This window comes from Bubalus kerabau, chromosome 9 (assembly GCF_029407905.1).
Source record: "Bubalus kerabau isolate K-KA32 ecotype Philippines breed swamp buffalo chromosome 9, PCC_UOA_SB_1v2, whole genome shotgun sequence".
In the NCBI taxonomy this organism is placed as follows: Eukaryota; Metazoa; Chordata; class Mammalia; order Artiodactyla; family Bovidae; genus Bubalus; species Bubalus kerabau.
This window is the reverse complement of record NC_073632.1, coordinates 109651989-109677872: the sequence shown is the minus strand read 5'-3', so window position 1 is coordinate 109677872 and position 25884 is coordinate 109651989. Positions and strand designations below refer to the sequence as shown.

The 25884-nt window shown below is 55.3% G+C and overlaps 1 protein-coding gene and 1 long non-coding RNA gene across 4 annotated transcripts in view; one reads left to right on the top strand and one right to left on the bottom strand.

Moving 5' to 3' along the window:
* The window catches only part of RPS6KA2 (ribosomal protein S6 kinase A2), a 330758-nt gene that overhangs the window by 281895 nt on the left and 22979 nt on the right, over nucleotides 1-25884 (top strand). For all 3 annotated transcript variants that reach the window (XM_055536180.1, XM_055536181.1, XM_055536179.1), the window contains 4 exons: nucleotides 7311-7375; nucleotides 14792-14894; nucleotides 22249-22379; nucleotides 23318-23443. In XM_055536180.1, the coding sequence (XP_055392155.1) occupies nucleotides 7311-7375; nucleotides 14792-14894; nucleotides 22249-22379; nucleotides 23318-23443 (425 nt within the window). The remainder of the gene's footprint in view (nucleotides 1-7310; nucleotides 7376-14791; nucleotides 14895-22248; nucleotides 22380-23317; nucleotides 23444-25884) is intronic.
* Nucleotides 18079-19402, bottom strand: LOC129620248 (uncharacterized). Its single transcript, XR_008698457.1, has 3 exons — nucleotides 19178-19402; nucleotides 18714-18872; nucleotides 18079-18209 (listed from the first exon to the last, which is right to left on the bottom strand). It is a non-coding gene; the product is annotated as an uncharacterized LOC129620248 (long non-coding RNA).

The following is a 25884-nucleotide window of genomic DNA, read 5'->3' as shown; positions in this document are numbered from 1 at the left end:
TGTGTTGGACAAAGGAACGTGTGAAAGCAGAGATAATCGGAGTGCACAGGTCTGGGGGGTGGGGAGGGCATCTTTCTTTCCCTGCCGCTTGGACAGATAGAGTTGTCCAAGGCTCAGTTACTGGCAGAAGAAACCATCGTCCTGTGCAGTGCATTTTAACAGGTCTTATTAAACTGTCTCCTGAGATCACTGCAAAAAGGCAGAGTGGGCAAGGGACTGTTGGGCTGTCTCTAGAAGGGCCGGCAGCACCAGACAAAGAAGAATGAAGCGCCCGGCTGGGTCCTGAGTTCACGCCAGAAGCAGAACAAGAGAGAACCAGCTGTGGAGAAGAGGGACCGCTCTGGTCTGTCACCCTGAGAAGTCATCACGCAGCCTCCCACCAGTAGATCTGCTGATGGTCGAAACTTTGATTTCAGTGCTGAGGTTTTGTTATGAGAATCCGCCCAGTCTCTGCCTTGTCATTTGTCAGTGCCATAAAACTCCGAACACCTGTTCTGTTAGGGATGCATATGTGAGCATGTGTGCAAAGCACTTGCCTCCTAGGTAGAGGCACACCACTCCACTCCCCACTGCTCTGCCATTGGGCAGTGCCCAGGTATGGTCTCACCTGCCTAACCTCCCCAGAGGCAGAAACTGGAGTCAGGAACTAGAAATGAAGACATTAGCTCATTTATCCACTGAAGCACACAGAACAAACAGTTCAGTCTCAGCTCTTGCAGTGATTGAAGAATTTTGTTTTGGGAGTCCCTCTTTCCTTTCAAATATCATGGTATTTGGTGGGGAGAATTCATGGCATTGGTGGGTGACTGTGACCAAACTAAAGGGAGGGGAAATGTATTTGTTCTTCCTTTGTTTTGGAAAAAGGAAAGAATTTTCTAAATTGACTTTTGTCTTAGACTTTAACATCACAAAAATCATAGTTCTCTAACCCAGAATATTGTCCTGTTATTTAGTTTGCATACCTGCTGAGAGAGAAAGATGGATTGATCTCATTTAGGTGGATAATCATCAAATTATACTAGCCTAGTGAAGCCTGTAGCAGCTTGGAAGACAGCCCATCCATGGCCAGAGAATGCCCTCCTGATAATCTCTAAAGTGAATTATTGTAAAGGTCCAGGAGTTATGGACCATCCTGCGAGACCACTTCATATTAATGTCATAGGATGTGCAGACTCACATAAAGAGGAAATTGTAGTCGGAATTATTACTCACCCAACTTGACCCAGGTCGGCTGCTAAATTTAATTGCCTTAAATCTTTGGCCTATAAAGCGAAAATTATGTTGTGTAGATTAATTTTGCTCTACACAGGCAGCTCAATTAGAAGGCTGGGATTTCTTCCCCCTTTTGAGTGCCTTGAGCCTTATTCTTGACCCACCCCCCAAAGTCCCCTGGCCGTTTGGTGAGTTTGTCAACATCAGAAGATCTCACCTAAGCCGTGGGTCCTCTCGTCAATCTGTGGTTTGACCGCATCACCTTCAAGTCAGCCCAGATCTCTGTCCATTGATCCTTGAACTGTAGAGGGGTCCCCTCTGCCCAAACTTCTGCTCTTCATCTATGACCAACCTGCTGCTGCTGCTGCTAAATCGCTTCAGTCGTGTCCGACTCTGTGTGACCCCAGAGACTAGACAGCATATTAAAAAGCAGAGATATTACTTCGCCAACAAAGGTCCGTCTAGTCAAAGCTATGGTTTTTCCTGTGGTCATGTATGGATGTGAGAGTTGGACTATAAAGAAAGCTGAGTGCTGAAGAATTGATGCTTTTGAACTGTGGTGTTGAAGAAGACTCTTGAGAGTCCCTTGAACTGCAAGGAGATCCAACCAGTCCATCCTAAAGGAGATCAGTCCTGAATAGTCATTGGAAGGACTGATGCTAAAGCTGAAACTCCAATATTTTGGCCACCTGATGCAAAGAACTGACTCATTGGAAAAGACCCTGATGCTGGGAAAGATTGAAGGCAGGAGGAGAAGGGGACAACAGAGGATGAGATGGCTGGATGGCATCACCGACTCGATGGACATGAGTTTGAGCAAGCTCCGGGAGTTGGCGATGGACAGGGAGGCCTGGCGTGCTGCAGTCCATGGGGTCACAAAAAGTTGGACACGACTGAGCGACTGAACTGAACTGATCAGGACCCTAGCCATATGGGATCAGGGGCCAGCTTACCCCGGGGTGAACTCATCCCAACTCATCACATTTCCAAATAAGGTTTCCCATGAAGTTCTGGGGTTAGGACTTGGCCACATGAATTTGGAGGAACACAGCTCAGTACCTCCAAGAGTGAGTCCATAGCATCCGCAGTGGAAGAATCGGCGGAGGTTCACCTGGTTGGTGTCACACACCTGGCAGGTGACGAGACCGAGGCCCTTGCCCCAGATCGCCTGCTGGAGGTGGCTGCTGAGCCTGGAGATGGTGTTTCCACCCCGTCGTCCCCTGAAGGCACGACATCCTCACCCAGAGAGTCCGAGTCTAGGTCCCCCGGCCACTGCTGGCCGCGGGCATGCACTGTTCGGTGAAGGGCCCCGCATACCTGTGGCAGGTGCTGGGCACACAGGTCAGTGATGCTGCCCAGGAAGCCCGGTCATGTGGGTGAAGAGGCCAGAAATCTCGGGTGGATTTCACCCCTGCCTTTTCCCTGCAGACCTGAGAAGGCTGAGGAGCCAGCAGAGGGAGCCCCCTCCCCTGGTGGGATACAGTACCTGAGAGGCAAGGGGCAGGGGCGAGGCGGGGCTGGGGGGACAGGCAGATGGAGGGGGCAGGCAGGCCCCCAGCCAGGCCTGGCAGAGGCTCGGTGGCCAGTGGGTGGGACAGCAGGAAAAGGGTTGTTTTCTGTGCCATAAGTGGAGAGATTTTACTTTTATATTTCTCCAAAATGGAGTCAAATTTGTGTCTATTTCAACCACGGTGCGAGTGGACCCAGCAGCTGGAAGACTGGGTCATTTGGGCTTCACCTTGCGTATTACGCACTGTGGTTTGTTCAGTGATGGAAGCAAGCGCAAAATATACTGGCTGCTGCAGTCAGGAGGGCCCCCCAGCAGGGCTACCTGAGGACCTGGGGTGCATCTCCAAGCCTTGTGTGTGTATTAGCCTGGGGGGGCAGTGGGGGGCGTGGGTTCTGGGCCAGAGAAACACTGCACACAGAGCCATGGAGGATCCTGTAGCACGTGAGAACATGTGTGACCTCAGGTGGCCTAGGGGAGGCCCGGGAAGGCCATGCAGGCTGAGCAGTCCCCAGAGTGGGACTCTCTGAGGACGCAGCGAGGGGGATCTGGTTTTTCTACTGATCATTCTGGTCGTGAATTAGAGAAGGACCCTCCCGGGCTCCTGGAAGACCAGGCAGCAGGATCTGGAGTCAGACGTGCCGCTGAGCATAAAACAGCATGGCCAGTAAGCTACCACCGACTGCCCAGGGAACACAGGGGCAGGGCCATCTGCTCACGAGGGTTCTGCTCTTCCGGTTTCCGTCTCCTTTCCAGAGTCCATCTCCAGGGGCTGTGCTCTTCTGATCTGGCTTCATACACTGGCCACCCCGCTGTCCTGTCATCTCCTCCAGCCCTGCTGGCACCACCGAGACCTCGCGTGCGGGGCTGGCCCTTGATGGCTTGGTCATGATGAACACCCTGCCCCTCGAGGGGAGCTGACAGTTCCACACCAGCCCTGAGGATCTTCGGGGGCCCCGCCCTCAGTCGACAGGGCCCTGGGAGATACAGCCAGGGCTGAGCAAAGATTCTAAGCATCAAATGAAGTATCAAGCTGACCGAAGATACTTCAAAGCCATAACAGTGATGTGTAGATGATCTGTGGGTGATGAAGACGTAAAAAGGAGACCTAGAGTTCAAATCCTGGGCGGTTGCAGACTGGCCTTCAGGAGTGTGCGGGTTTGATGGAACGCAAAGTACGTGAGGAAAATAGCGGACGTGAGCGGATTGTGAACATGCCCGAAAGAACTAGAGAGCGACTCTGTGACTCAGACAACAAAGCCAGCACCAAATAAATGGTTCAGCAGTCACGAAGGGCCCAGGATAAACATTCCCCGAACTTTCTATGGCCAGGAAGATTGAAGGAAAACATTTTTGGCAGATCCTCAGAACTTTTGAGGGATGATTTACTGAGAATGTGGGAGCTTGTTGATGATTAAGTCCAGGAGGAAATGAACAGGGTCGCCTTGTTAAAAAACGTGCAGGGGAAGGCTCCAGGTGACCAGGTTCAGAAAGAGTCAGGTCCCAGCCACAGGCCCAGCGCTGCGTCTACAGCCGCACCCAATGGAGGTCGGTTCCCATGGATGTAATATCACCACTGGACCAGCACGGAGAAATCCAGACGTGGTCCAAAGAGCCACGTTCGGGAAGACGGCCCTCGAGTGATCACAACAGAAGTAATTAAATGTGGTACTTACTCGTGCTGCAGAGAATAAGCGTGAATTCTTGAATCTGCATATTTGGCTGGCATCAGGGATCTTAGTGAAGACTCGCTAAACTGCCTAGAGATTGCTCTTCTGTTCTTAATGTTTCCATCCATGCGCACCTGCCTTTGTGTCTTCTTCTTGCCTCTGGGGACAGAGTGAGACTTGAGTGCGTTTGGTGACGACTCCATGCAAGTCAGCCGAGATTCAGCGACGAGCACAGACTCCCCCGGACTCTCCCAGGACGGATCTCTGCTCACTGCGTGTTTAAACAAAAAGAGTTGTCAAGTGCAGTAGACTATGTTAACGTGTTTCAGGAGAGGATAAATAGAACTGGAATCCAAAATAATCACCCCACTTCCCCGAGGAAGGTTGACACAGGCTTCAGAGAGCTGCGTGCAGAAACTCTCTGATTTACATTTCCCTGCTTTGGATACTTGTAATTTTTGAGTCATAACCAAAGTGTCAGTTCACCGTCGAGTGTTTACTGAGGCCTAGAAGCACAAACATGGTGCAGAATCTCACTGCAGTGGAAGAAGAAGGTGCAGATAAAAATGTGCCCAAGGAAACCCAGCTGGTGCAACAGAGACTTGTAGTTATACCAACACCTGTATTTCCTGTCTGTCTTGTTCTGTTTGGGTTCCGGCGGCGTGTACTTGCAGATAATGAATGAGCATGAAATGCAATGGGTAAAACATGCAAAAAAGACCGGTGAAAGCATTTATCACTCAGTTTTGTCCAGCTCTTTGCAACCCCGCAAAGGCTGTAGATTGTAGCCCGCCAGGCTCCCCTGTCCATGGGGATTCTCCAGGCAGGAATCCTGGAGTGGGTTGCCATTTCCTCCTTCAGGGGATCTTCCCGACCCAGGGATCGAATCTGGGTCTCTTGCATCGCAGGAGGATTCTTTACCATCTGAGTCACCAGGGAAGCCCCCCCAAAAAGCTGAAAGAGTACAGATCAGAGGTGATTTTTCATTTTGCTTTACTCATGGTGGCCAAAGTCTTTTTCAATCCTGAATCCTGGGCCTCAGCAAAGGAGGCCTGCGTGCAGGTGGGCACAAAGCCAGAACGTTCATTGTCGACACATTCCTGCAGCTGCCTGGGCACCTGGGAGGACTGCCAGGTGCTGGGGACGCCCAGGCTGGGCCAGCTCTCCGGACACAGGTCAGGGGTTTCTCTGGAGATCGGCACGGACTTGCAGAGGGTCCTCAAACAATGCTGTTTCTCTCCACTACTGACAACGCTCCTGACACTAGACGCTCGGCGTTTCCACATGGACGGACTCTCCCTGTCTCCGCGGACACCCACTGGGTCCTAGGATTCAGCGCAGTTCTGACCGCCCGACGTGCATCCTGAACCCCAGAGGGTCATGGTCACTCCCATCAGACCCCCCGCCTCAGACACCAGCCGAGGTCCCAGGTCGTCACTGTGCTTCCTGCTGACCAGGTGTAAAGCCAGGGTTCCCTGGACCTCCCCCGCCACCAGCTGTGGTAATTTAGAGAACAGATCCCAGACCTCAGGAAGGTGCTCCTGTGACTGTTACTGATTTATTGCACAGGATGCTCTAAAAGATTAGATGAGGGACTTCCCTGGTGGTCCAGGGGTGCAGTGTCTCACTTAGTGGGAAAGCCCTCTGATGTGTCTGCCTCCCGGGGTCCCTGGAGGGGAGCATTCCAGGTCTGACCCCTCCCTCCTGTCTATGATCATCTGCACATCAAAGGGCTGATCCGCAGGTCCTGGAGGCTAGTGTGGTGACGGGCAGGGGCTCTTTCCCACCGTGCTGGCCTGGCCAGGCTTCCCGGCCGAGGTGGGAGCCGGCTGGACCCTCACCCACCTAGAGATGACCTGATTCCATGAGCAGCGTCCCAGGGGAGAGTCCCCCAGCTCCTCAGGCTGGATGGTGAGGCTGGGCCGGGGGCTCCACAGGGACCACAGCGGCTTGAGGTGGCCACGTGCCATCTGTCCTCCACATCTTCCTGCCTCCCTCCCGAGGACGAGACCTCAGGTTGGGTTGGGGGCCGGCTGAGTGGGGCTGGACCTGGACGAGGTTCTGCATGGGGGCAGGGCTGGGCCTCTGGAGCTTGGGGTGCCTCCCGCACGGCCTGTTCCTTCGAGCTGGAAAGCCTTTTTCCCCTCGATGTGCAGCAGGAGCTGGACTGGCCCACTGGAGGCGGCCCGCCACCCCTTCCCGCATCCGTGGCGAATCCCGCCTTCATTAGTCTTGATGATCAGCACGTATTCACTCCCTGAGACATGGAGGTCCCGGCAGGGTTCACTCTGGGAGGTGTGGGATCCGTGACAACGTGCGTCCGCTGCCAGGGGCCAGACGGTCCCGCTGCCCTAAAGTCCTCCATGCACCCCCTCCCTCGGGCCTCGGGATATAACGTCAGCAGCAAAGCGGGCAGAGGTGAAGCAGCAACAAGCAACAGGCAGCTCTGTCGTATTCAGTGTGCAGTGCTCGCGGGGTGGACACAGCTCCCTGCTGGCCTGTCTCCAGGCTGCCGTCCTGCAGGACACCGTGTCCTCTCATCCTTCAGGAAGATCCGGCCCACTGCTGGTTCTGATGGAGGCTGGGCCGGGCCTCCACGTCCTCGCCCAGCTGCCAGGGCAGCTCACAGCCACCGCTCAGGGCGTCCAGTCTGCCCCGCCCCCACCCCCTCTCAGCTGGTCACAGCCCCGCAGGGTGGCGTGGTGGCCTCTGCAGGCTGTGAGGTGGGCAAGGCGGGGGCTGGCAGGAGAGGGGGCAGCTGGGGCTGCTTCTCCCTGGAGGTCGTCAGGACCACCCTGCACGTGCCCCCAGCGCTCACCTCACTGCTGCATCAGAGGGCGTGCAGTCACGGCTCTGCTGTGACATCAGAGGGCATGCAGTCACGTCTCTGCTCTGACGCTCTCTGCTCTCTGGCCCCCCAGGTGCTGGGCTGGACGGCGTGGAGGAGATCAAGCGCCACCCTTTCTTCGTCACCATCGACTGGAACGTAAGTTGCTGGCCCGGGTCCCTTCTGCACGGAAACCACAGGGAGATGGGGCTGGGGCAGGGGGCGTGGCAGGTGCTGGGTACAGGCCAGCAGTCAGCATAGACCTGTTCCCTGAAGGAGGGTGCTCCCTCGGGGCGTTTCCCAGGCACAGGCCACGGACCCGGCAGCCCTCCCCTGTGGCTCTAGGCCTGGAATCCGACCAGCCCTTTGCCGGTTGAAGACCCTGGGCCCCCATGGCCCTGTAGCCCTCCCGCCTCCCTGAGGACCGAGCCGAGGCCACCCTGGGCTGCTCCCGGCTGCCCGGAGCATTGGGTCTGGGGCCTATTGGCCCAGACTAGGGGCAGCTTCCTGCCTGGAGTCGGGGTCCCGCCCGCAGTCAGCTCTCACTGCTGTAGAAGCTGTTACAGAAAACCGTTCCCCCGACCGGGGAAGACAGGTGTCTGTGATGCTTGTTAAAGATGTAAGGAGGACTTGTTCGGGGGGCCGTCACAATAGTGTGGGACCACTTCGGGGGTGGGGTCCTGCCTTCGGGAGGGAGGAGGGGCACGGACTGGGGGTCGGCGGGCAGAAGGTGATTAAGGGGAATCACCAGGTGGGGGTTCCGGCTAAACCCACCCGCCAGGACTCACGCTGGGGCGGGTGTCGTGATCGAGCCGGGTCAGTGTCCAAAGTGATGAGATGTGGAGGGCAGAGGTTGGTCAGACTGACTCGGGACTCCTGCGGGAACTGGACAGAGCAAGAGGAGGCCCCTGTAGCTCCCCTCCGCCCCGCGAGAGCCCTAGAACACTCGGCCAGGGGGACTGGGGGTTCCAGACCTGGAGCTGGGACTCTGGTGAGACACGGCACAGTTAGACCTGGTTTCCGAGGTGGAAGCAGAGAGGAGCCTTGACTCCTTGGCAATGAGGTGCCTGGGGAACCCGGGCCTCCCTGCCGGGGTAGGGACTGTGCTGGGAGGCGACCAGCGGCCACCCCACGCGAGCCTGGCCGGGACTGCGGGCAGACAGGCTCACCTCCTGCCAGGGTGAGGAAGGGGCTTGCCCTGGGAAGGGGGCCAAGTCAGCATCTCGGGGTACGTGGCATTTTCGCAGCACGATGGCCGGGGATGTTGCAGGCTGGGCTCCATGCATCCCCAAGAGCACAAGTCTGTGCGAGCCCTGGGCAAGGCCAAGGTGCCCGGCTGGCCGTGGCCCTGCGCTCGGAGCAGAGTCCCCAGACTCCTGTGCCAATAAGGTGGCACTTCTGTGTTCCGTCAAAGCAAACTGGGCTGCAGTTAGGTTGGCAGGCTTCTGCTGCTGCTTTTGGTGTTTCGTTTCACTTGGGTTTGCTTTGGTTTTTGAGAAAGGCCCTCCAATGCATTCAGACAAGCTTCCCTGCCATCATCTCATGTCTTGGGGGGTGGATGGGGGTGTGACCAGCAGGAGCCAGAGCAGCAGAGAGGCCTCCCTGAGCCCCCCGCTCTGAGACCCCGCTTGGTGCAGGCGGCCGTGTTTCATGACCACTGGGTGCTCCCCCGTGTCCAGGTGAGCAGGTGCCCAGCATACAGTTATGGGAAGACACCGCCGCCCTCCAGCTGCTCCGAGCCCCAGGGGGACCGCCGTCCATCGTCCAGCCAGAGGCGGCTGTGGCAGGGTGCCCCGTCGGGGAGGGGGCGGTGATGCTGCAGAGGGGGGCTGACGAGCGGGGCGGGGGCGGAGGAAGAGGGAGGGAGTCCCGGCGAAGACCTCCCACCTCCGGGGGCCACGGCCTCAGTCCAGCCTCCCAGATCCTCCCCGGGACGAGGAGCCGGCAGCCTCAGTCCAGCCTCCCAGATCCTCCCCGGGACGAGGAGCCGGCAGCCTCAGTCCAGCCTCCCAGGTCCTCCCAGGACGAGGAGCCGCGGTCCTCTCCAGCCTCCGCGGCACTGGGTCAGCCGGGCAGGGGCCGCGGTGTGCTGGCCAGCCTCGGGCCCAGCCACACCCCCAGGCCAGGGACCGGCCCCGCCTCCAGGAAGACATGCACAGGTCCCAGCGGGCGGCAGGACAGGTCTGTCCGGTGGTCCGTGCTCTGCTTCCAGCAGCCTCGGTAACTGGAAACTGCAGTGGTGGCCCCTCTGCAAAAACTGTTAAAACCGAGAGGCCATCCCGCTGCCAGACAGACGCTCAGAATGACAATGGCAAGGCCTCACCTTGACTGGTCGGTGACTTTACCCAGAGCCCACCTCGGCACCCAGCCTGGGAAATAGAAAGATATGATTTCACCTCTGCTTCCTTCTCTGACCCAAAACTGCCAGCAGAAGTTCTTGGTTGTTTTTTTTTGTTTTTTTTTTTAAGTAAACGCCTGTCGTCCCACACGTCTTCTCCCCGGGGGTCTTTGGTTTCCTGGCAGGACCGAGTGAGTCCGTGATCTCTGCCCTTAGGGGTCACTGCCCCGTTTGTCCTGCTTTGCCGCCAACTCACCCCCAGAGCCTGGCAACTAACACCTGCCCAGGCTCACTCCCCGTGTCAGAAGAAATGAAAAATTACGCGTTGATGACGGACCATGCGCCTCTGTGGACGGGGATGGGAGCGTGGACACAGGAGCTGCGTCTACTTTGCCTGCTGGCTGGAGCCGCGCTGAGAACAGAAATGAGCAGAAGCCCCAGATAAGCTTAGTCAGAGCAAACGGCCTCGGGCCCTTGAGTCCTCCAGCCCCACCAGGCTCCTCTGGGGCGGGATGAAGCATCCACCCCAGGACCCTCCCTGTAACGTGAAACCTTGTGATTGCAGCTGCGCCCGACAGGGCTGGAGTCAGGCTTCTTTCTGAAACCCTTCGAAGCACATCGCCAGAGTCATGCGTGAGGTGGGAGGCACTCCTGGGGGAGACTGAGGCTGGGGGGCGTGAGAGGTGCACCCTCGGACCCGGGGAGCCCGGCAGCACATGGAGCGGCAGCTGCGGAGTGGGGCTCCGGGCGCCGTGGGCTTATGCACAGGGGCAGGCCCCAGGGGTCTGGGTACCGGGAGCTCGCAGCTGCCACTCAGCATCTCGCCGTACCGGGGTCCCCTCCACGGCCCTCTGGGACATTTCTCTAGATCTGCCCCCATGTTAAATATCCTAGAAGGACCCACCCTTCCAAGGAGCCGACAGGTGTCTGTTCAAGGACTGATCACCCTCTGGCTCAGCAGTTTTGTAAACCCAGACACTGGGGTTCTAACGCTCCCGGTGGGATCTCCCATGGAGGCAGAGCTGTGTGCCGCGTGGACCAGACACCCCAGACCCGCCCACATTGCGCTGGAGCCCTTGGGCTGCTTCCTGTTCCCCCTCCCGTCCCGTCTGCTCTTTCAGGAAGCATCTCTCACGGTGCCCTTTGCCTAATTGGAGCGTGTTAATGTTGAAATGCCTGGAGCCAGAAGTGCTTGCAGAAACAGATGTTCTGTCTGTGACCCCGAACTGCAATCAGTTTTCCCTTCCATTATCGAGTTGCTATTTTTGTTTCGCTCGCTCTGTCCTTCCCTAGTCACCTTTTAGATATAAATAGAATTCAGATGCAGCTGCCCAGAGCACCCCAGTCTGTACATATGATGTGGAATCCACTCCATCGTTGCTACAGCTCCTGTCATCTCAAGATCCCGGGATGAGCTCTGAGACTGAAAGTGACGCCTGGTGAACTTGGTCTTAAGACCCCACTGTCTTCCCATCAGTGTGAGGTGAATTGTCCCAGAGGCTCAGAGAGGGGCGTCCAGGTCAGAATTAGGAAGCTCAAAGAGAAAGTGAAAGTGAAATCTCAGTCGTGTCCGACTCTTTGCGACCCCGTGGACTGTAGCCCACCAGGCTCCTCCGTCCATGGGATTTTCCAGGCAAGAGTACTGCAGTGGGGTGCCATTTCCTTCTCCAGGAGATCTTCCTGACCCAGGGATTGAACTCTGGTCTCCCGCAGTGCAGGCAGACGCTTTAACCTCTGAACCACCAGGAAGCTCAAAGGCCTCCACAAAATTGTGTGCCCGTCCACTCTCCGTCTGACCCTGCGTTCAGCCGTGGATGTCACAGAATGAGGAGCAAGTTCCACTTTTCTCTAAATCTTCAAACCCACTCCAAGGTCTGGACACAGGGAAAGAAAAGACATGTATAAGAATGACACTTACTAGTGCTTTCCAGGCCTCCCTAGTGGCTCAGTGGTAAAGAATCCACCTGCAAATGCAGGAGACTCAGGCTTGGTCCCCGGGTCGGGAAGATGCCCTGGAGTAAGCAGTGACTCCCCACTCCGGTGTTCTTGCCTGGAGCATTCCATGGACAGAGGAGCCGGGCGGGCTACAGTCCTTGGGGTCACAAAGAGTCAAACACGACTCAGCGACTAAACGACAACAAAGCACTTTCCAAAATGTTTATCCAGGGACAGGAAGACATTTAAGACTGCAGCAAACACCAGGGGGCCTCGGAAGGGCAGGATGACCAAATACCCCTGGTGGCTTTGAGGCTTTTTGCTGCCCTCATCCTGATAAGGCTGCACCAAGCCCCCGAGACGGGGGGTCTGGGGCATATTTCACTGACAGGCTCCGTCTCTGCAGGTCCCAGTGTCGGGGGAAGAGGAGTCTTGGGGGGACTTCCTACTGCCTCCCCAGCAAGCCTCAGGGAGCTTTTTCCCACACTGTGTCTCGGGTCAGTCAGGCTCTCCGCAGCTGAGGCACAAGCTTACAGAGGCCGTTCAGAAAGTGCATGGGAACACGGCCACGCTTGCACACGCTGCCGCATGAAGCCCAAGGGTGCACAGGCTGCAGACCCATTTCTGGGACCTGTGCGGTGGGTGCTGGAGCTGGGATTCTGCCCCAGGGCAGAGCAGGGGCAAGTGTGAGCCAAGCACCGTCCCGGAGCAGGGACCCCTGGGGGCCGTGTCCCCTCTGGATCCCCGAGTTATCACCCAATGTTTCCATGTAAAATACGCGCTGCTCTCCACGCGGACGAAGTTGCAGCAGCTCACTGCTGGGGGCCGTCTGATTGCAATGAGCTCTTCTCCTTATACGTGAGGACTTGCCAGTGTGGGTCTGCGTCTCCTCCCAAGGGGTCAGCCTCCCGGCCAGGACCACCTCCCGGCTCCCAGCGGAGGCAGGTGAAGACTTGGCCTGGGTGTTGAGTGAGGGGAGGAGCTGAAATGGTTGGGCTTCAGCCTCCAGGTGCAAGAGCTCTCCTCCTGATGAAATGACGACCTGTTCTGCGTGTGTGTGTTCACTGACACGGTTGACATTGTTATTATTATGACATTATTATACAGTATTAGCTTCAGCGTTACAGCGTCACAGTTTGCTCTTTGTCCGTGTTGTGACGTGATCACCACAATGAGTCAACTTGCAATCTGTCGCCACACGTAGTTGTGAGCTTTTTCCTTCGGATGAGAACTCTCAGGATCTCCTCTTTCAGCAACTTTCACACATGCACCAGTCTTCTGATCCATAGTCAGTACGCGGTACAGAACCTCCCCAGGACGTATCCATTGTAAACTGGAGATCCGTGCCTTTAACCCCCTCGCCCATTTCAGCCTCCTGCCCCGGCCACCACGCATGTGGTTCTCTTTCGTGGAAATCTCTTGTGTAAACAAATGCCCCCCATCGTGGAAGTGGGAGACCGGGCTCTGCTGGAGGCCCCTCCCTCCCCGCCCTCCTCCCCGTCCTCTGGGAAGCAGCAGGAGGACAAATATTTGGTGACTGGCCCAGCACAGACACCCCAGGGAGAACAGCCGGTGTGGGGGGCGGCCAGGCTGGGCGGCCGGCAGGCTTGGTAACGGTGCGTGTTTTAACCAGAGCGCAGAGCTCGCCCTGCATATTAGATTTCCCCTGACCAGCGCCTGCATCAGGGAAGCACACACACACACACACACACACCCGCCAGTGCATTAGCACAGAGAGCAGCATCTTTCCATTTCTGGAAAGGGTAACTCAGTTCCTAATGAAATCTCTTCACCCAGGGCTGGAAACGAGCAAGTAATGGGAGGCTGGATTAGCTCACTTCTCCTCCGAGGGCTCCCGAGTGCACACCCCAGCTCCACGTGTGCACGCGGCCAAGGCCGCACTGAACCCGAGAGGGAGCCCAGCAGCCAGCGCATCTGTGTGGACAGCACCATCTGCAGGGTGTGCTCCAGCGGGGTCTCCGCTGAGGCGGGAAGAGTCTGGAGACGCAGGCCCACCCCCCGCCTGTGCCTTCGTCACCCTTGACCCTGGAGGGGGTTGTACCTAACCTATTATAGCTTCAGTTTTCTCATCTGTAAAATTGGTGATAAAATCTGCTTTCTCGACTCCTTGAGAGACTGGAAGCAGATCCAGACAGGCCACTGCATCCGTGAGTCCAGGCGTAGTGACCCCAGAGCCCCGGGAAGGGCCCCGTGTTCCAGCCAGGGCCTGGGGGCCTGCCGGTGAGGGAGGCTGGGTAGAACGCGAGCTGATGGATTGCAGCCAGACACACTCCTCCTGGTTCCCACACCCTGCCGCGGGGTGCACGGCTCCCCACAATTGACACCAGCTGCTGCCTGTTCCCAGGGCGAGCTGACTCAACCCAGGCCTCCCATTCCCAAATCCGCCTGGGTGGAAGCCCTGGCCCGCACCTGGCATCACCAGGCCGTGCTGGTCCGGTGCCCACTTCCCTTCTCAGATGAGCATCCCGGGCCCTGGGGCCGCCCGCTTCCGTCTCCCTACCTCCCCCCGCACCTCAGCATCATCATCATGTTGTTCCGCCCGGCTTTGAACGCCCTTGTGTTGCTCCTTGAAAGGAATCGGGGAGAAGTCAGGCTTGGAACAGCGTACGTGAGGGTGTGCCCTTGAACCCTGTCCAAGGCAGTCACCGTGAGACTGAGTCAGACCCCAGAAGCGGCCGGCTCTCTAACAGGTGCTCCGAGCGCCTGTTCAAGAGCACAAAAACGTGTATATCAACCGCAAAGCCCGACTCAGCCCCTGGGCTTGAACAGAGAGGTCTGGAGGCCCGAATCTGGGAGCAGCCGGAATAGGTGCCCTGGGAGGTTCAAAGACCTTGCAGTGTGGGTGAGGGGACGCGGGTGAGGTTGGTGTCCCCGGCAACCAGCAGCATCTGAGCTGCTGGCTCCCAGTCCTGGGGACAGGGGCGACAGTGCAGAGGAGCAGGGCTCTTGCTGCTGGTACCTGGGGGGGCAGACGTGACTGACCTGTCAGATGCTACTTGAAGCAGATTCTACTGCATAGAAATGATCGAGACTGTCGCGCTAAAATCAGAGTGTTTAGATATCCCCAAAGCCTTTTCCCTGGAGCCGCGGCTTCGACGTCTGCTTGTAGACGACACAGCTGTGTGCTGTCCTCAGCGTAACTTTATCGGGGTGCTCCTGCATGTGTCAGAGCTGGGGGCGGGGCCGCGGTGCCCTGGCAGAGGGGGGAGGGGGCATGGGGGGCCCCTCCCCTGCATCCCCCTGCTGGCCCTCAGCCCCCGCTCCGTCCTGCCTCCCTGCAGAAGCTGTACAGGAAGGAGATCAAGCCGCCCTTCAAGCCAGCGGTGGGCAGGCCGGAGGACACCTTCCACTTCGACCCTGAGTTCACGGCGAGGACGCCCACAGGTGTGTGCAGGCAGGGGTGGGGTGGCCTGGGCTACTTTCCCACGGGGGTCCTCTAGCATGGCCAGGTAGGGCCAGGCACCCCAGATTCAGAGAGCCCCATGTTCAAGGGCGCCTCCAGGGGAAGTCACCCTCAGGGCTGTTTGTTCTAGTTTCTCTGCTCCTCTGTGATGGAGCAGCCTCCCAGCCACCCCGGGGGCGCCTGGCCTGCAGATCTCCCTGGCACTCCTGCTCCTCCTGCTCACTCTGGGCCTGAGTTGCCAGGGACTCACCCTTGAAAATTCGAGAAAAGAAGCTCGAGGCAATGAGTCTCATTTAATTAGCGGTTTTATGGGAAGAGGGAGGTTGTCAGCTAAGTCTGTAAATGCATGAACTGTGGGTCTTATTCATGCAAAAAAACCAAACAGCTGTTTGAAAAGTTGCATCAGCTCCTGTAGCTCAGCACAGAAGATGGACTCCTGAGTTTAGCTTCCACGATGCATCTTGAATTACTCCTAAGGTCTACCAAATTCAGTCAGAACTGGTCAGTTCAGTTCAGTTCAGTCTCTCAGTCGTGTCCGACTCTTTGCGACCCCACGAATCGCAGCACACCAGGCCTCCCTGTCCATCACCAACTCCTGGAGTCTACTCAAACTCACGTCCATCGAGTCAGTGATGCCATCCAGCCACCTCATCCTCTGTCGTCCCCTTCTCCTCCTGCCCCCAATCTTTCCCAGCATCAGGGTCTTTTCCAATGAGTCAACTCTTCGCACGAGGTAGCCAAAGTATTGGAGTTTCAGCTTCAGCATCAGTCCTTCCAATGAACACCCAGGACTGATCTCCTTTAGAATGGACTGGTTGGACCTCCTTGCAGTCCAAGGGACTCTCAAGAGTCTTCTCCAACACCACAGTTCAAAAGCATCAAGTCTTCGGTGCTCAGCTTTCTTTACAGTCCAACTCTCAGCTCCCTTTAAAAGTTGTCATTCTGTGGTATTAGTAGCAAGCCCCTCCAGTATTCTGCCTGGGAAATCCCATGGACACATGAGCCTGGTGGGCTACAGTCCATGGGGTCTCAAAGATTCTGATGGAACTGAGCGACTGAGCACGGATTAACTTTGTAAAAATATGGTGATTGTCTTTGTCTGCCCAGGTGGCCTTAACAAAATACCGCAGACTGGGCAGCTTCAACTACAGAAATTTATCTTGGTTTCCCATGAGAGCCCTATCCTGGGCTGCAGACGGCCGCCTTCCCTCTGTCTTCACATGGACTCACTCTGTATCCAAGAAGAGAGAGAGAGGTCCCTGGGGTCCTCCTCCTCTTGTAAAGACAGCAGTCTGTTGAATCAGAGCCCCACCCTTACGACCTCACTTACACCCTCGAGACCCCTTCTCCCAGTACAGTCACTCTGGCCTTCAGCATGGGAATTCTGTGGGACACAGTCCAGTTCATCACGGTAAAGGCACGGTGGTTTTGTCTAAAAAAACCGTGACAAGCCCCTTCTGGAGATTGTGCCCACTCTTTAGGTGGCTCAGTGGTAAAGAATTCGTCTGCAATGCAGGAGACACGAGTTTGAGCCCTGGGTCAGGAAGATTCCCTGGAGGAGGAAGTGGCAGCCACTCCAGAAAGCCTGGCAGGCTACAGTCCGCGGGGTCGCAGTCGGACACGTCTGAGCGACCGAGCACGCCTTATTCTGGAGATTGGATGGGACACGTGCAGCCCGTTGGTAGCTACGGGGCTGCGTGCTGTGCGAATGGGGTTTCCCACGCTTTGCTCACTGTTGTTGCTCAGTCGTGTCTGACTCTTTTGTGACCCCATGGACTGCAGCCCGCCAGGCTCCATCTGTCCATGGGATTTCCCCAGCAGGAATACTGGAGTGGGTTGCCGTTTCCTGCTCCTCTCTCACTGTTACTGAATCTGAAATTGCCTATGATTAAAAAAGACAATCGTAAAATAAATAGATGGTCAAATATGACATGTCAAGTGGATAATGTTACAACAGAGAATCCACTTGGATTTCCACACCACAGTGGGGCCCTTTCGGGATGTGAGCCCTGTGCAAACACAGAGGTGGGGAGGGGGCGTCCTTGGGGCCTGGAAGGCGCCTGTGGATCCCCGCAGCAGAGGCTCTAGGACCCAAAAGGAAGCGGATGCTGGACGCTATGCATTAGGGAGTCGAGGCACAGACACTCACTGGTCTCTTCTGGGTCCTCCTAGAGCCCCCAGATAAAACCAAGACTGTCCTCAGGGCCAGAGCCCTAGTGAGGCCTGCGGCCGTGGTCAGAGTGACCAGTTGCTGCTGCGAGATTCGCGTGGCTGCTCAGGAGGAGGTGGAGACCCGGGGGGTCCTCTAGGAAAGGTGGCTGGGCGCTCACCCAGCTCTCAGTGGCCTCGGGAAGTCCTTGTATGTTGGAGGTGAGGGGCGGCCAGTCGTTCGCTTGGCCGCACTGACCCGGGTTCACAGACTCGGGTGGACTCATTAGCCCCAGAGGTTGGAAAGACGGAGCAGGAAGGGGGATTCCATCCTGGCTGTGCCCCCAGCTCACCTGAGCAGGTCACTGTCTGCCCCCTCCATGGCTTACCCAAATGCCACGGAACCCAGAAAGGGTTAACTCCAGCAGAGAGCTCCGCCTGTGACGAGCACCCTCACAACCTCCAGGTCCTTAATGAAAGGTGCGCAGTTTCACCAAGGGTTTCCATCATTGGGAACTGTGTTTAAAATCCTGAAATAAAGACCGGATTTGTGTTGCCTGGCAAGAAAATGCTAATGCGGTCAACTCTGAATTATTCACCTGTGCACGCTTTTTGTATTATCCATGAAGAATTTAAACCCCAACCTAATTGGCCCGTATTGTTAGCAGGCTTCTTTTTAAGCACATCATATATCTTTTGTGCAGAGAATTCAAGTTTATTTTATTATTAGCTAAAGGAAAACATTATTAGACACAGTGCATTTTAATACTGTCCAGAAATAGCTCTTTTTACCCCTTACTGTTTGGATTTCTCCAATCAATTGTACTTACTGCAGGACCCAATTTGCCTTTGAGGGGATAGTAATTGAAATGCCAAGACATAGAAAAATAACCCTCTCTCCTCAAAAGAGACCAGACTGTTCTGAGCACATGATTCGAGTTCATGACTGAAAGGGCAGCAGACGCGGCGTAACCCTGGAGCCGCGGGTGATCCACGCCCTGTGTCAGACTTGGACGCAGCGTCGGAATTTTTTGTCGCAGTCTTAAAGTCTTTCATTTTTAGCTTAAGCTGATGCCAAAGCTGGTGGACTTTCCCTGCCGACACACCAGCTGCCCTTCAGAGTCTGCTGACCCGCAGGAGATGCCAGCCTAAGATTTAAAAGCACAACAAACATTGCAACAAGTCAGAAATCACTCCTAGGATCAATGAAGGTTGACTGTACTCAGCTTTAAATTTCCTTTCATCTAACTCACACGTTTGCCCTTCTTCTGGTACTGAGCTAGAAGTCGGTGTCCCCTAGCCGACTGTAAAGCCTGTTAAAAGTCACGGCTGCCGCTACCGTGTGGTCACATGTAGCCGCCCGGACCAGAGTTGGCTGTGATAACGTCCCGTGAGGTCCGTGTGAACCTCAGCTGGTCTCTCCTGGGTCTGAGCAGGGAGAGGCACCCCGAGCGTTAGAAGGCATGGCCCTGGGCTTCACACCTCTTTGACGGTTGAAGTCCTAGCTTACTTGATCCACAGACTTTCTCCATTTGCCCAGGAAGGTACTGTATCCGTTCAAATTCGCAGGAAGCTACATCCCACCCACACAGACTCCCAGTTGCTGTAACTGAGCCTGTATCCGTTCGGCCCTCAGCCTGTACGTGGCTCACCCGAGATCCTGCGTGGGCTCGAGTTCCTCCATCCAAGCTGCTCCTCTGGGCTTGACCTTGGCTGAACCGACACCGTGCCCCTATGCCTGGTGCAGACCCAGCGCAGGACACGTCGCCTGGGGGACTTTAGGAGCAGGCAGACCTCGAAGCCAGAGTTCTCTGCAGGGAAAAAACAGTCAAAGCCAGCCCGGGAACAAAACCTCTTTGGAAGGCGCTTGCTGCCTCTGCCGTCTCGGTGCATAATTTCCAAATTCTAGAAACTACACAGGCGAGTCTTGTGCTTTTTAATTAAGCTTCTCCAGTCTAGCACGTTAGCACCTTGCTTCCAAGTGCAGTCAGCTTTGATCTCAGTCACTCGGGTGACTCTGGAGCCCTTTGACAGGTAGACGTCAGGGGCTGAGACCCGCATCCTCGTGGTCAGAGGTGCTGAAAGGGGATGGGGCAAATCCGAGAAGCCCTGTCACCTTGCGAGGTCTCCCTGGAAGAGCCGTGTGGGCTGCCCGGTTGCAGCTTGTGGTTTAGCCCCGGGTATGGAAGGAACACCCCTGCAAGGGTCCAGCCCCGGTGGATCCAGGGAATTCGAAGCGGGGACGGCGTCGGGGAGGATTAGGAAACAATTGCTTAATTAAACGTTAATTAAGGATATAAAGAGTTGTTAAATAAGGATAGCTCAGTGAGGAAATTCAGTGGAGAAAAGAGGCTGAATAATTCAGCCAGAAGGTGAGAGAAAGAACGTCATGAGGAGACCAAGTTTCGGTGAACAAGGCCCGCACTTTATTTTCCAAAGTAGTTTTTATACCTTAAGTTATGCATAGAGGATAATGGGGGAAGGGGTAGAGTCATGCAGTAAGCCAGGCTTTCTTCCTGCAAACTTATCATATGCAAAAGTTTAGGTGATTTGCATCATCTTCTGGCCCGGAGGCCTGTTAACATTTTAAGACCCTTTCTTCAGAAAACTTATTTTTCTCTAAAGGTGATTAGTCAGGCGCCACCCTCCAAAAGCATTAGATAAAGTTGCATTCCTAAAGGTCAAAGGTGTGGTGGGCTATAACAAGAAAAAGAATTAACTCAAGGGTCCAAGGTTACAAACATTAAAGCTACTACTTACACCATTATATTAATCAATACACTGCCAGGGACACAGCAGGTAAGGGATATGGAAACTTAGCAGCAAACATTGGCCCAACAAGTGAAAAACCCTTCACCAATACAATTTCTAATCAATCTTTTAACTGCTCAAAGGAATCTGTATTTAGACAGTTTAGAACATCTCATGCCTCTCACAGTTGGGAGGTCTGAGCAATCACATGTGGCTGGAGAAACCTATTCAGGCAGGCTCTAGAGGACTTCCAAAGGAGTTTGTAGGTTGAAACACTATCACACCCAGGAACTTTATTAACTGGAGCTGTTAAGTTAACTCTTTTTTCAGAGAGAGGTAGTGGGGGACAGCCCCCCGTAAAGTCAGAGGTGTAGGTGAGAGCACAAAGCAGAAAGTAGGCAGACTCTGGTTTTGGGAGTAGATGCTCGAGAACTTCCGGGGGAACTCCTGAAGCTCGATCCTGCCTTTGCCTATGCCGAGCCTCCTTCCTCATGACCTTTGCCACGGGTGGAGCTCCTGCTCCCGGCACACCCCAATTGCCTTTCCCCCAAAATAAAATGCTCAGGAGGAAAATGCACATTCCTGCAGCAGCTGACCCCCACCCACCCCCCGGCTCCACCAGGAAAGCCTTCGTTTATATATTATTTCCACTTCAAAATAAAGTATTCAAACCAAGTCAAAGGTGTGCTCAAGTCGTGTCGACTCTGTGCGACCCCATGGACTGTAGCCCGCCAGGCTCCTCTGTCCACGGGATTCTCCAGGCAAGAATACTGGAGGGGGTTGCCATCCCCTTCTCCAGGGGATCTTCCCAACCCAGGGATCAAACCCAGGTCTCTAACGTCTCCTACACTGGCAGGAGGTTCTTTACCACCAGCACCGCCTGGGAAGCCCCCAGTGCACGACAGGACTCATTGTTTTTTATTGCTTATGGCTTTATAGTAATGTGCTTTAGAATGTATTAAGATACATATTTTTGAGTTTTTCTCCCGGTGGGAATGTTCCACAGCGTATTTTCTCTTTTTCCACTTGACCAGCTGCTTTGTCAGTTGACGCAGCCGTGTCTCATCCTGGGCCTCGTCGTCTTCCTCGTGTCCCTGCACCCAGACCAAGCGTCCTGACGATGTGGGCACAGCTCCGTTGGTTGCAGCAACACTTCTGCAACACGGACGCAGCTTGGTTTCCTTGATGATAAATATCCAGGTTGTCGCCAGGGTGTTTTTTTGCCGTTACAAATGTTGCTAAGACCAACGTTTTCCACATTTATTTCTAATCACCTTAAAGTAATTCTGTGGGGTACGAGTATCACCGCTGCTCTTCAGAAGGCACGTGGATTTATGCTTAGGTAGACACTCCATGTCAGCCTTGCAAAGATTCTGCCGACTTGGGCTCCCACCCACCACTGCAGTGCCAGCCCTGACCAAACCCGCACGTGCCTGGTTAGCTTTTGCAGATTTGTCGGGCAGCGCGTTACCCCGGTCACCGTGCCCCTATTAGAGGGACCGAGCGCCTTCTCAGGTAGCAGCCCGTCCATGCCCTCCCCCATTTTTCTCCTGGACCTTTCCCCTTTTTCTCACTGGTCTCCGGGAGCTTTTTGCATGATGGAGAGTTTTGTCTGTTACATACGATGCAGATCTTTTCTCTCTGCCCGTCTTTTATCCTTTTGTTTTCCTTAATGGTGAACTTGGAACAGAACCCATCTCAGCAGCAGTCAAGCCTTAGAGCACGTGCACAGAGCTTAGCGGGGTCAGCGCTGAAGGGCTCCCTGAGGGTCCGGGAGCAGAGCGCCCTGTGTGCTGCAGGCGGGCCCCTGGGGACCCTCGGGGAACAGAAGGGTCACCCTGCTGGACCTGCATCCCTGCGCCCAGTTCCACTGAACTGAGACACTCGGAGTGTGGCTCCCCGGGCCCCGCCCGCAGTGACAGCTGACCCGAGGTTGCTGGTGGCCCTGGGCTCCGTCTCCTCTGTCTCAAGTGGGCAGGGCAAAGGGCTGTGGCTCGGAATGAATATCGAATATGTTATTATCAATGATCGTCCTGAAGTTTTTGTTGAGTATTTTTGCTGTAGTGAAAGTGAAAATTGCTCAGTCATGTCTGACTCTTTGTGACCCCATGGACTGTGTAGTCCATGGAATTCTCCAGGCCAGAATACTGGAGTGGGTGGCTGTTCCCTTCTCCATGGGATCTTCCCAACCCAGGGATCGAACCTGAGTCTCCGGCATTGCAAGCAGATTATTTACCAGCTGAGCCACAAAATAAAGTGTGGTTTCTTAGGGCTCAGCTTCTCTGATCTCGGTTTTACCTCCTCATCTAACACACACACACACACCCCTGTGCACACACACACACCTCATACCTACGCACACACACTCACAGGGTTTCTGCACCACGTCGTGGCTCAGCTCCCCTGGAAGGCTGATTCTCTGGTTGTTACCTGCAGACTCGCCCGGCGTACCCCCCAGCGCCAACGCCCATCATCTGTTTAGAGGATTCAGTTTCGTGGCCTCCAGCCTGGTCCAGGAGCCCTCGCAGCAAGATCTGCACAAAGCCACGGTTCACCCTATCGTGCAGGTAACCTGCCATTGTCCAGGCCGTCCCCTGCATCCAGGCTGTCCCCCATGTCCAGGCGGTCCCCCGCATCCAGGCTGTCCCCCACGTGCAGGCTGTCCCCCATTGTCCAGGCGGTCCCCCGCATCCAGGCTGTCCCCCACGTGCAGGCTGTCCCCCATTGTCCAGGCGGTCCCCCGCATCCAGGTGGTCCCCCATGTCCAGGTTGTCCCCCATCATGCAGGAGATCCTGTAGAGCCCCTTGGTCCGCTCCCCCACCTCCCCAGGGACATGAGTGTCCACGCTGGTGGATATCCCAACTGCCATCATGAAATGTAGTTTTAGGGGGTCAGTGAAAGTGCCATTTTCATAAGGAGGTTTGCACTGTGTAAAGGTGAGCACTGTAGAGACTCCCACAAGGCATCAGGGCTACTTTTCCTTTAAGAACCGAGTCTGGGTGTGGTGGATGGTCTTGGAAGGCCATGTTTCTCTCCCCAAGGCCCTTTGGGAAAACACAGCTTGTGTAAAGTGGACCGCGCTGCGGCCGTGTCACCGTAATGGGTGACTTTTTCTACATCCTGAAGCAGCAGGTGGGGCTGGGGAGGGGCGTCGGGGGTGGGATTTCCATCAGACAGTGACATCCAGATCCTGCTCTGGACGCAAGCACCAGAACCGCCGCCTGTGTCTCAGGGCATCTGACCTCCCCCCTCCGGATCCTCACTCCCTGGGGTCTTTGGGGGAAGCAGGTGGGGCAGCCAACCCAGGGTCCTGACCCGAAAGATGGGGACGCTGGGGTTGAGATCTGGAACCACCACCAGCCAGCCCTGCAACTGTGGTCTGAGCCGCCGCGCCTTCCTGGCCTCGGTGTCCCCACATGTGCAGGCTGGAGCCCCCTTTGCGCCTGCGTTCGGGGGCACTTGAACCAGAGCCCCCGACCCCACTCTCCGCCGCTGTCTCTGCAGCAGCTGCACGGGAACAACATCCACTTCACTGACGGCTATGAGATCAAGGAGGACATCGGGGTGGGCTCCTACTCCGTGTGCAAGCGCTGTGTGCACAAGGCCACGGATACCGAGTACGCCGTGAAGGTAAGAGCAGGGCGCCCGGGCACGCGTCCGCAGCGCCGGGCCCCCGCAGGCACGTCCGGCTTCGTGAACACCCTCTCACGCATCTTTCCCCAGGCTCTGATGTGGGCAGTTCCGTTTGCCTTGATATCAGGTCACTTCTTAAAAAGCTATTTTGCAAATCATGAGTGTGTTCTTCTCCAGTCAACATGTAGGTGGGTAATAAGCGCCTTTAGTAACTTTCCACCTGAAACACATTGGGACAAAAGCTTTGGGTGCTCGGTATTTTGGAAAATATAGAGTTGGGAGATAGGCAGCGCATCTGGGGAAGGAGGGGAGGAAGGGGGGAGGGATGAGGAAGGAAGTTACAGTCACCAAACTTAAAGAGATAAACAGAAGCAGATATTTTGTAACATTTGCAAAAGCTTCAGCAGAGAGCTGGCAGTTTTACCCTCAACATCAGGCCCAGTAAACAGTGATCACTGTCTACCACCCAGTTTGGCACTCTCTCCATCCTGCCTTTTGCTTCTGTAATTGTTGCTAAATTCAATATTTGATCTGGAAATCCAAAATATCAGTTTCTTGCATTTTCTGGTTGGTAAAATGTGGATAGTCAAAGCTATGGTTTTTCCAGTAGTCATGTGTGGATGTGAGAGTTGGACCATAAAGAAAGCTGAGCACCAAGGAATTGATGCTTTCTGAGAGTCCCTTGGACTTCAGGGAGATCCAACCAGTCCATCCTAAAGGAGATCAGTCCTGAATATTCATTGGAAGGACTGATGCTGAAGCTGAAGCTCCAATATTTTGGCCACCTGATTTGAAGAACTGACTCATCTGAAAAGACCCTGATGCTGAGAAAGATTGAAGGTGGGAGAAGGGGACGACAGAGGATGAGATGGTTGGATGGCATCACCGACTCAATGGACGTGAGTTTGAGCAAACTCCAAGAATTAGTGAAGGATAGGGAAGGCTGGCGTGCTGCAGTCCATGGGGTCACAAGGAGTCAGACATAACCAAGCAACTGAACAACAATAACAAAAATGTGGATGAAAGCTAAAACTTTCTGCTAAAGTCATAATCTATTTTTTGCAAAAAGCATGACTCGTGCGCTCTCCCTCCTCGAGGGTGAGAGCTGGTCTGTCCACCACTCGCCCACTCAGCTGGCCGGGAGGCGCTTGAGGACCCAGGTCCAGCGGATGGTGTCGTGGTGATCAGGGCGCCCTGGCTTACCCCAGGATGGTGCACGTGACGTTCCCCTGCTCTTCAAGGAGCCTCTAGGGACAGATGGAGCCCGTGCAGCAGGCAGTGGAGTGAGAGGAGGCGTACCAGCCCCTGGGATCTCCTGAGCTCCAAGAAGATTGTTCCGAGCGATGGCTGCGATGCCTCGGCCTCATTCCACCCCACCCCCAGCTCCCCGGCCACTCCTGGGATCAGATGATCCTAGTGTCCAGCGGGACGTCTGCCCACGGCCTCGCACCCTGAGGACACGCTCAGCCCTGTCGGAGATACCAGCCCCAAGCATCGCACGTCCTTGGTTTAACTGGGGCTGGGAATTTATGGCTTTGTGACAAATACATCCTGAATTCCTCAAACAACACAGAGTGTTTACACTGGAGGAAGACTCAGTCTGTGCATTCCGCGGGTCTGGGGTCGTCAGCCTACCCAGTGTCTTGACCACGTCGAGGAGTGGTTGACGGAAGGAAATACCACACGATTTAAAATCCCTGGGTGGGTGGGGTTGCGGCTGCAGAGGGGCCACCCCGCATGTCGGTCTGATGCGTTTCTGGATTTGGCTCAATGAGGAGTTTCATTTTTCCTTGTCTTCGGGAGGATTTAACGGGATCTTGGATGATGCTGTTCCTATGTCCAGACAAGCTGATGGGAAGCGGAGAACCAAGTCCAGCCTCGACAAGAGGACTTCAGTTTTACTTAACATGTTTCACATGCTTCGTAAGCGTGCAGGGCCTTCTTAAAATCTTCCTGCGTGGCTCACTCCTCACAGGATTTCTTTAGACACTGTGTCGGGTGGCCAGCACCAGTCCTAGGGACAATCGAGGCTTCTGCTGAGCGCAGAGAAACGCGTCTTTTGTTCAGCGGGCGCCCAACACTGGTGCCCTTCCAGAGTGCAGCCTGACAAGGGAAGTTTCTGAAAATAAGCCTCCACTGACAAAGGCAACGGAGTCTTTCCCCCAGCGTCCCCGTATCCAGCTCTCACCAAAAAGACACTGTCTGAATTCAGCTTTGTTAGCAACTGGCTTCTAACTCCGTCCCCAAAGATTGGACCCCACGATTGGCATTTCCGGGGATTCCAGCCCCAGCTTCTTGGGCACTGAAGCCAGGAACTGTGGCTGCAGCTGATGGTGCGAGTCCGAGCTGAAGTTGAAGATCCTTGAAGTCAAATCCTCGGGGTTCCCTGGACAGACTGGGCAGGTGGGCGTCGCAGGGACTGCCCTCATGGTCTCCGA